Source organism: Geospiza fortis, unplaced genomic scaffold, assembly GCF_000277835.1.
Source record: "Geospiza fortis unplaced genomic scaffold, GeoFor_1.0 scaffold147, whole genome shotgun sequence".
Taxonomy (NCBI): Eukaryota; Metazoa; Chordata; class Aves; order Passeriformes; family Thraupidae; genus Geospiza; species Geospiza fortis.
In genome coordinates this window covers 1,021,301-1,031,300 of record NW_005054372.1, presented here as the reverse complement: position 1 = coordinate 1,031,300, position 10,000 = coordinate 1,021,301, and the positions used below count along the sequence as shown (strand labels likewise).

The 10,000-nt window shown below is 36.9% G+C and overlaps 1 protein-coding gene across 3 annotated transcripts in view; it reads right to left on the bottom strand.

Moving 5' to 3' along the window:
* Positions 1 to 10,000, bottom strand: part of ADD1 (adducin 1) — a 42,503-nt gene that overhangs the window by 21,525 nt on the left and 10,978 nt on the right. For all 3 annotated transcript variants that reach the window (XM_014308525.2, XM_031060112.1, XM_005424726.2), the window contains exons 2-9: positions 9,654 to 9,866; positions 8,247 to 8,409; positions 6,974 to 7,125; positions 3,678 to 3,758; positions 3,112 to 3,261; positions 2,018 to 2,161; positions 1,790 to 1,888; positions 1,212 to 1,388 (exon numbers count right to left, since the gene is read on the bottom strand). In XM_014308525.2, coding sequence (XP_014164000.1) covers positions 1,212 to 1,388; positions 1,790 to 1,888; positions 2,018 to 2,161; positions 3,112 to 3,261; positions 3,678 to 3,758; positions 6,974 to 7,125; positions 8,247 to 8,409; positions 9,654 to 9,848 — 1,161 coding nt within the window. In that variant the 5' untranslated portion in view covers positions 9,849 to 9,866. The remainder of the gene's footprint in view (positions 1 to 1,211; positions 1,389 to 1,789; positions 1,889 to 2,017; positions 2,162 to 3,111; positions 3,262 to 3,677; positions 3,759 to 6,973; positions 7,126 to 8,246; positions 8,410 to 9,653; positions 9,867 to 10,000) is intronic.

Genomic DNA, 10,000 nt, shown 5'->3' with positions numbered 1-10,000 from the left:
AAAAGATCTTTACTGTGTTTTTACATCTAGAAATCAACATACAGTATACACGGGAATACTTCAAGAATGCTACTTTAACGTCATTATTAATTCCTCTCCCTAACCTTATGTTGTTTCACTCTCCCACTTCCTCTGAACTGTATTTTGTTCCACCTTTAACCTTCCCTATTCACACTAGTCATGTCTGCCTATGCTTTCTTTCATGTTATGCTCAGCATTTAACATACAAGAAGGACACTTAACAGTTTCTTTAAGAAGTTTCCACTAGCAAAATATTTTCAAAATGCCTCAAAGGAAACGTGTGAATAGCTTAGTTCCCAAAGCACTCAAATTCTCTATCAAGCCAGCTGTAAAGAAACATCAGCCTCAACTATGCAGACTTAGCTTTTTATAGTTTTCATGCATTAAGCACTGCTTAGGTCTTGGGTTCTGCTCCAACTTTTAATGATCAAAACAAATCTTGAGCAATTATATCCTACCTAATATAATTAACTACCCAATAAAATATGTGGCTAATCATAATATTAAGAGTCTGCATTATATGACTGAAAGCTCCTTTCTATTCCTACATTCCTACTGAGTACAATGCCATTTCTTTTATGATGCTGTTTTCTATGTGCAGTAAGAAACATAAAACTGGTATTTCCTAGAGAAACTGAAATCCAACCGGACCTGCCAAAGGTACCAGTCAGATACAAGTCTGCTGTCCCCAGCCACACCTTTCCCATTGAAGCTGGATAGTATCTGGTCATTCATTACAGATGGGTTCTTACTGAAACCATTTTTCTGAAGGCTTTTCTTTATTTAAGTTTAAACTCTTCTAAGTACTTTTAAACACTTCTAGTAGAATCTTAGTCAAATTATGCTGGACCTCACACCTAATAAGACATTAATAGTTTTACACATTTTGTGTGGCGATGGAAAGAGGAGAAAATACAGATTGGGTGCAAGCATCACAGTACTCTGATTTGGAAGTGCCAAATCCCAAAAGATCAACTCTGATCTCACCAATAACAATCAGATTATGAATAAGAAGTAAATCTGCTATCTGTACAATCTGTACAAAGGACACCTGATACTTTTCATGCTGTCTCCATGTCCTTGGGAAAGAACAGGCTGCAGGCTGTATAAACTATCCCAACTACATGCAGCTTTAAAAAATGCATTTTATACATTATCATATGAAAATCAGACAAAAAGGCCTGTCTTACCAGATTATCCAGCATTCTCATAAGAGCTTCGAACTCCTGCTCACCAATCTGCCATTTGGGATGGGACACAGTCCCCTCACCTGCTGGAGACTCAGGGGACCGAGACTTGGCTTTGTACTTGCCAGGATCAAGAAGCACTAAGTTGTCAGGGCCACCTGCACTGGCCAGGGTACGGACCTGAAATACAATAGAGTCATCTTTAAGTTTCTTGTGGTGAATGGGGTGAAAACTACCAAAAAACCCTCTAAAAACTTGGTATAAACCCAGAAGAAATCTTCATTTCAAAACCAAATAAATACTAAATAATACTTCATTTTAAAACTAAATAAATTAATATGCTTGTATAAAAGTTGTCTTAAGTCTTTGAAAGTATCTGTTTTAATGGCCAGGAAATTGATGGTTTCAATAGAGTACTGGAATATTATCCGTGAAACCAAAGTTTTGGATGTCCCCCACAATATAGTGACATCACACATTGCTGTGTTAGTTTAGACCCAAGAGCTGAACCAGTAAAGTATGCAATCTGTTTGGAGGTCAATACAGCAAGCTGTATTACTATAACATATGAAAGCTCTTACTTGTATCTCACAGGCAAGCACTAGGTTATGAATATAGTAGAAAGCCTCCTCAACAGTCTCTCCAACTGATACTAAGCCATGGTTTCTGAGAATAAGGACCTAGAGAAACATTAAAAGAAAGTTAACAGCAGTATGGCAATTGTTGCTATTGATTAAAGAACATACCAGTCATACAAATATACTGCCCCCCTCCCCCTTTTTTCTTTAATTCTAGATGTAAATACTGACCTTGCTTTTAGGACCCAAATTTTTCTGAATAACCACCTTTTCTTCATCATCCACTAAAATACCATGGTAGTCATGATAAGCTACTTCCCCTAGAGAAAGTGCTTCAGGTGAAATTGGCAAGAGACCACACTTCATTGCAGAAACCTGAGAAATATTAAAACAACCAATTTAAATCTTGCAACAGAAAAATTGATGAGAATTAAAATAAGAATATATTTTTATGTATTAATTGAATCTATCTCTACAGGTACATATACAGTGGTCTTATACTTCATCCTTAAAGCCTCTGTTTTTGATAACTTTTGGAGTAGATACAAAAGTCACATTGATCTTGGGTTTGTCTCAATATGGCTGTTTTTATACAACAGCAAGACTAGTATAAAAAGACTCAGGACAAAATCCTAAGAAAACCACCAAACCCCAAAATCGACTGCATCCTTCATTCTTTCCACTCCACTCAGTTATTTCCCCCTCCTGCCCCCATGCCAAAAGAGAAACTTTGGCGATACAGATAATTCTGCAGCACTGCAGATAAACTTAAAAAATATTGTTTAAAAGGCTACTCTGTAATTCACAATATTAGGAATTTCATAAGGATAAGAAATTTATCCTTAAAACGCTTGTATTAATCTGGTTAATCAATTAATTCAAAAAAATCATCAGAATGTGAACACTGAAAGTCACTCTCTCAAAACATTCCAAAGAGGCAGAACTGACTTGTAATCACTTTCTCCAAACAGAAATACTGGAAAGTTTCAAATATTTGAGAAAACCTTGACAAACTGTGCTTTACTAAAACAACAAAATATATTAAAGGTTTTATGATCCCCTGTCAAAAGATCTGGCCTTTTGTGGGAAAGGACACACATATATGACATACATATTTTCCAGCAATAGAATCAATTTACTGTCTGACCATTCAGGTAACAACCCAGTAAGGATGAGCTCTGATTAAAGAGAACCATAATTGAAGACAGACTAAAAGGCTCTCTGCCCTCCAAATAGGAAGCAAACTTGTGATTGAGGGACCCACCTATTTTCCTTTTGGGAGGGGTGGGGGAACAGGACAAGGACAAAGCTGGAAGCGAGCTTACCGCTGCTCCTGCGGGTGTGTGGATGTGGACAATGCATTTCACATCAGGTCGAGCTGCATAAATTGCCGAGTGCAACGTAAAACCAGCTTGGTTTACTCCCAGGTTAGTGCTTCCACGATCAACCACATCTCCCTGAATATTGATTTTAACCTGGGAATGAAAAGGATTATTTTTATAATCAAAACTCAAAAAAACCTGATTGAATTCAGCATTTACCACTGAGACTCTAAAACCAGTTGTCATCATTTCTATCTGAAATGCCTAAAGTTTTCCTCAAGCTGGACTCAACAGCCAGCAGCTTTAAAGGGCATGAGGTGATTCACTTTCCAAATGACCTAACACCTCTTTTACAGGTAGATCAACTGGAGGACACCTGGTGGCGAACATGGGCAAACAAATCTCTTGGATACCTCAGCAGCACCAAAACCAGCCATGTTCAATAACACTGTTCTAAACATATTACACAAGAATAAAATATTCTCTAGGATACAATTTGAAGTGACATATATATTCACATATATATATATCTGAATATTTTACACCTATGAAAATTAACAATTGCTTACCAGACTAGATGCAGTGACTTCACTATAGAGGAGTCCAAAAGGTACAATAAGGAAATGCTCTTGCTCAGAGTTGACTCTGGCCTAAGGATAAAACAAGAGTAAGAGTTACTAAGATTTTATTAAAGCATACAAGAAGACCCCAAACCATTAAAGGTACTTTTACATCCCGATTATAGAATGGGAAAGTATACCTATAACACACATTATGACATTCATGTATGCTACAACAGATAATCAACGCTAATGTTGAACAAAACCAGCTGGCAGCAGCATGCCAGCATCCTTCAGATTGGTGGAATTTAGTAAATCCTTACATTCCGTTATAATGACAGCTCACCCACTATGGATAAAATGAACAACACTGAGAGAAATGGGAAAAAAAAGTTCCTTCTTTCAGTTGAATGAGTTTATACTCCAACTGTATTTCTACCCCAGTAAGACATAAGGTATAAAGTAAAAGGCTGTGAGAAAACACAAGAATTGGCCCACTGAAACATCTAAAGATCTAATCTTGATGCTGAGAAGGGTTTTGTCACTGATGCTGGTTCCTGTGAGACATCTGTGAGCAGTACAGCTGCTTGCTTGCACACTTGCAAATTTTCTACCAAGCATCCTGACCTTCACTTCTGTTTTTTCTCTCTCATCTCATTCACACAATCAGGAGTTTATAATACAAAAATAATTTTGTCTTCAAAGTATTCACAGCTTGGAATGTAGCTCTTAAAAGTCTGTACAATGAAAAGTACAGGACATCTAGGTAATTTAGGTGTCTTTTGATGGTGAATTAATAGGCTTCTTAAGTTTCACAGGACACATGACACAACTCCCTACTTTGCTATGAATCTACCCAGCATTTGGGTAGTTTGTGTTGTGGGTTTGGGTTTTTTGTTTGGTTGTTGTTTGGGTTTTTTTAATTCAAAGATATTTATGAGTTTTGAATTTCCCTAAGATGTAGCTACTTTTATGCTGTTTCTGCCTCATGTCTTCTACTACTTGCAACATTAAATACACATATACTTTGCTATAGTTCTACTGCAGGGAAAAAAAAATTCTAATAAGTAGTTGTGCAGTCATGCAAAAGCTTCTAGCACAGATCTGGTTTCCTTTAAAACCAGCTGGGAACATGCTACAGCATAAGAATCTTAAACTGAAGCAGTCAGCTGAAGTTAATCTGTACTTCTATGAATCACCAAAGTAGTTCTCCACTACGGAAATGCAAATGATCAAGAAAAATCTCTTACTCATTTATGCAAGACAAAGAACAAGTATTATTCAAAATATCCCAAAAGCTAATAAGAAAGCTCAAATCAAAGACAAACAAGCAGCAAGACTCACATACTACTTTGCTTTGGGATTAGATCCAATTAACAGCTCATGCCCCCAAAACAAACCAAGACCTGATGAATGATGTCTACCTTCTGTAAACCTGCAATCTCAAATTCTGCCTGACCCTGGAGACAACCAAGTTTACTCTACATTATTGCACTTGACATGAAAACCCTGGAGGAACTCAAGTATACTCAACATTATTATACTTGGCATGAAAGCTCTTGATGCTCTGTAATTCTTCTTCTGCATCAGGACTGCACCAGTCTGAGCAATTCCACATACAGTAGCTGTCAGTGATTGATAAGGATCCAAAAAAAGGCAACTATACTCCACCCAACTCCCTGATATGTCCAGATGGAAATTGTGAGGGTATGGGAGTGTAACCCATTCTCCTCTAACCCACAGGCTTATGGCCATCACAGAAGGCTGTGGTTTGTACCTTTTCTCTTACTTCACAAATGCACTGGCACAAGCTTTTAACTTGAATGCAATCACCCAGTAATTACAGCATCCACTCACAAAAAAAGTGAAAACCTGGAGTCAAACACCAGCACTGCAGGAAGTGGTAGCATTCACCACATTCCAAAGGGGCATCTTAGTACTACTTAATAAACATAACAACCTTGTTCTGCATCAGCTTCTGAAGGCAATTTATATCTTTCAGTCAGCTTTCAGAATGCTGTTCACTGGAGGAGCTTATAAAAGACAGGAGGAACTTTGACTTGGGACTGCTACTGACAAGCCAAGAGCTTTCCAGTACCTCTGTCATTCAGAAATGACTAAAACACTTGCAGAATCTCATTTTCCAAGTGCTTTGATTGTCTTCCACCACAACTGATACCTCCTCTACTGGTATCTCCCTTGTACTCCTCCCCAAAGAAAGCAAACTTGAGGCATTCCACCCCAATTACCTGCCCCCTTGCCTCAACCCCGTCCCTTGACATGCTGCTCTTCAATACATTTATCTTTTACCTAAATGTACAAACATTCCCAGGGCTGAACTTTACACTAGAAAGTCATCTCCAAACTTGTTTGCTTTTCAGTGCATTAATATCCCTTTTACAAAACCACTTCTCCTGTCATGTATGAAAAATCTGGGGGTGGCAGAGAGCTGTTTACAAGAACCATTATGTTGGATATGCTCCCTTACAACAGGAACTGAACGATCTAACCAATACTGGCTTGATCCTATGCCTACACATATCATTTATCATCTTCATCTGTTCACGAATAATATGCCTTGAATTCTCATAAAGCATTAAAAATAATATTACCATATTTCATTCCAACTGTAATTAGAAGAACAGAAAATACATAAAGGACAACCTCTACTATGTAGAATAAAAAACAATTCAGCTCTGTTAGGACAACAATCGACAGGGCTGCACACCACAGCTGTGACGTTACTCATGAGACTCATGCTGACCATTCTTCTGGCACATAAAACCTCCTTGATTTGACCTCCTTGTCATTATTTTTATGGATGCCAATGATTACTCAGTCACAAGGAAAATTGTTGGCATGCTGCATTAAGCAGAGAAGCTCACTCATGTTCAGAAATACTATGGCTTCTCTTTCAGAAAGGCTGGTACCTGAATTATAAAATTCAGCTGAATGACTAAGAAGATATTTTAGTACTTAGCAAAAAAAAGCAAGAAAACCAAGAACTGACCTTGTAGAATAACAAATACAATTAGTCAAAGCATTTGAGACACTAAAAGACTGAGTCTTTCAGCAATCTTTATTTCATCCTAAGAATTCTCATGTACACTCTCTCAGGACTCTATTCAGACTGTGGTAGCTGACATCCAAGCTGAAATGCAATGACAAATCTCTTCACTATTATACTGCTTTCAATACCACTTTGCTCTTCTCACACACAAAGAGCAAATGACAGATAGGGGAGGGAAGCAATTCTCTTGTATGTTAAAACAATTGGTTCAGTTATCTGTTGATTCAATACTCACTGTTATATGATTGTAAATAAGCTGAGACCAGCCAAAGAGATCTGCTAATCTGTAGAAAGCTGCCAATTTGCATCGTAACAACTTCTCCCCTTTTTCATAAGCAATGGAATCAGATCCTCTCAGATCATTTACTGGTGTTACCATGCCAAGACCTGAAGAGGAGAAGGGGTACAAAAAGCACAAGGCAGGTTGAGTTCAGTATCAGTTCAAACCTGGCAACATGCGCCACTATCTTATCAGTTGTTCTTACTGGTTTACATGAGCGTGTTAAGAAATAGACACCAAATTTTCATTCCTATAATGAAATCATTTATGTTACACAAATATAATGACAATCTTGAACAAAGTTATTCAGCTTTGGTAGACTCAGCATTCATTTCCTTCCCTACTATAAATTAGTGGTACCGTGACAGTGCATTCCTTAGCAAAATATTTTTTTCCTCTCTCAAACTAACGATTGTTTGTAAAATACAGCTTAATTGTTAAAAGAAAAATGCAGTCCCAAATATTCCACTTTTTGTTATACATGTATTCCCAAAAAGAAGAATTACATATCTACAAAGATGCACACAGGTTCATTTATTATTAAGAAAAATTAAGTACAAGCTAGAGAGAGGAAGGTTATAGTAAAAGAATACAAATACTGTAATTCTACTTACAGTGCAATTAGAAATGTGGTTAAAAGTAACTGTGAAAAACCAAAACCAGCCCATGCTACAGACAGAACTAAAGATTTCTTTTGGAGCACAGGCAAGGATTTATTTTATCTTAACACAAAACCTGTGTCTACATGCATAAGCATGTTCTGGTTTTTTTCCTGCTTTGTTTTGCTGGCTGATGTTTGTCTAAAGCTTCACTTCACAGGAGAAAGCTGCAAACAGTATTTCAATGGCAAAAATAATTCGTTTCTAAAGCCCTTTACTGTTACCAGACTACTAATAAGTATTTGATTTTCCAGAAGACAAACCATGTAGTAATTAGCACTATTTAAATATTAAAATTTTTTAATAGCGCTGACTTATCAGGCTTATTTTTCAATTTAGATTCCATCCTTGAAATAACTTTTGATATAAACTATATGCATAATCACATTGCATACCACTGTGGCACTTAGAAACTAATCAACTCATTTCAAGTGTTCAGTGTTCATGTGAGCAGAACAGGATAGCATTTAAACTTCACAGTATTCTATTATATTCACATTGTCTTCATTTTAAGTCTTACAAGAAAAGAAAAAAGGGAATTCAGCTCTGATCACTGAAGGTGCACTCACTCATGTTTAACGCAGCCATTCCACCTTGAGGTGCTGCAGGGTAGACATTTGGAACGTGCATTGTCATGAAATCTGCAATCTGCTGCAAAGCCAATAAACCTGTGGGGTTCTTCCCCTTCTTGAACTGTTCCTGGATCATGGATTCCAATTCTTCACAGAAGGCCTAGTAAGAAGACACTGCATGTTGTAATGCATGTTTAAATGAACTTCAGCCTTTCATACACAGCTTCTGTTTAGCACCTGATGGAACCATCCTACACCTCTTCTGAAAAACACCTCAAGGCAGAGAACTACTGGGTGCACATTGCAACTCCAAAAAATTCTCTCTGGAGCTCCAGTGATCTGAGTCACTTGGGGAATTTTTATGGAAATTCCAGCATTCTCTTTTCAAAGTCTTTGAGCCTTGCTAGTATGAATTTCTGGAAGGAGGAGAATGTACAATTGACTTTAACATAAAAATGTGAAAGGAAAAGTAGCAGAACCAGAAAAGAGAATTTGTCACTGTGGCTCACAGGGAACTGAGAGCCAAGAAGGCATCCAGGAACACAGAAAACAATGAACATTAAATTTTTAAAACCTGTTTAGATCAGGGGTTGTTTACATTTTCCTGGGATTCTTTTGTTTGCTTTTAAAAATATATTTTAACTTGGAAGGAAGAAAACCAGAGTTTTTATTATTGCTGTTAGCTCCTGCTTTTGACAAGAACGCTGGAATTTGCACTGAAAGAGAAGTACTGCAGTGATTAGGTCATTACTTTTTTATTAAGCAATTTATTGGTATTTTCATAAATCAAATGGGTTGACTTAATAGGAAAATTGTGAAAGTACCACCACATCCCTATTCCAAGTGAAGTTACGTCGTGTAATGTTTTGTATCTAAAGTCACTCACTCACTCACTCACTACTTATTATAAAAGGAACAAATGTCATGAGGGAAAGTTTTTGTGTACTATCTCCCCAGGGGAACATCTTCAATATTAAATGTCAATCATTCAAACTTCATTACTGTGCACCTTTTCAGAAAGAGATGATTAAAATATTTCATATGTCCAAATCCCAAAGGAAAACTGAGTACAGGACAGACCTGCCTTGTATAAGCTACTCTTGAGAGAGTTACATTGAAACAAATAAACGAAACCAGCGAAAAAATGTTTTACACGGATTGAAAGGAAAATACGAAAAAATGTTGATGATTATACAGAGGATTCTGAAAGCCAGACTGAAGAGATGCTTTGTAAGTAGATCATAAAAATTCAAACAGATAGAATGAGGGAAAAAATCAGGAATGGCCAATAAGAAAAAACAACAAATGGATGTAAGATAACACAAAATTCCCCAATTTTGTACTGATAGTGAAAAAAAAGATATTAAATTTGTCACTTCAAAGATGAAGCATTTCTTTTCTTACTGGGCTCTGAAGAATCATGGAGACTCTCTTCTTCTGTTCCATCATGTTAAAATCCTGGCGAAGGTCAGGTGCCATATTTCTCTCTCTCAAATATTCTGGGTTATTTTCATCAACTCGATCAAAATACCTCTCCTTATGAGGGGCTGTTGTTGGAGGTGGTGAAGTCACCACCCCCACGCCAGAATCACCATTCATAGCACAATTTTAAGGAACCTATGAAAAAAGACAGAGAAGAGGAATAAATAAATAAAGCAAGGAAATAATTACCAAATTTGTATGTGTTTCTACCTTCAAAGTAATAGTTCAAATCCATCTAAAATTAGCATGTCTTCTTAAATGAGAAATCA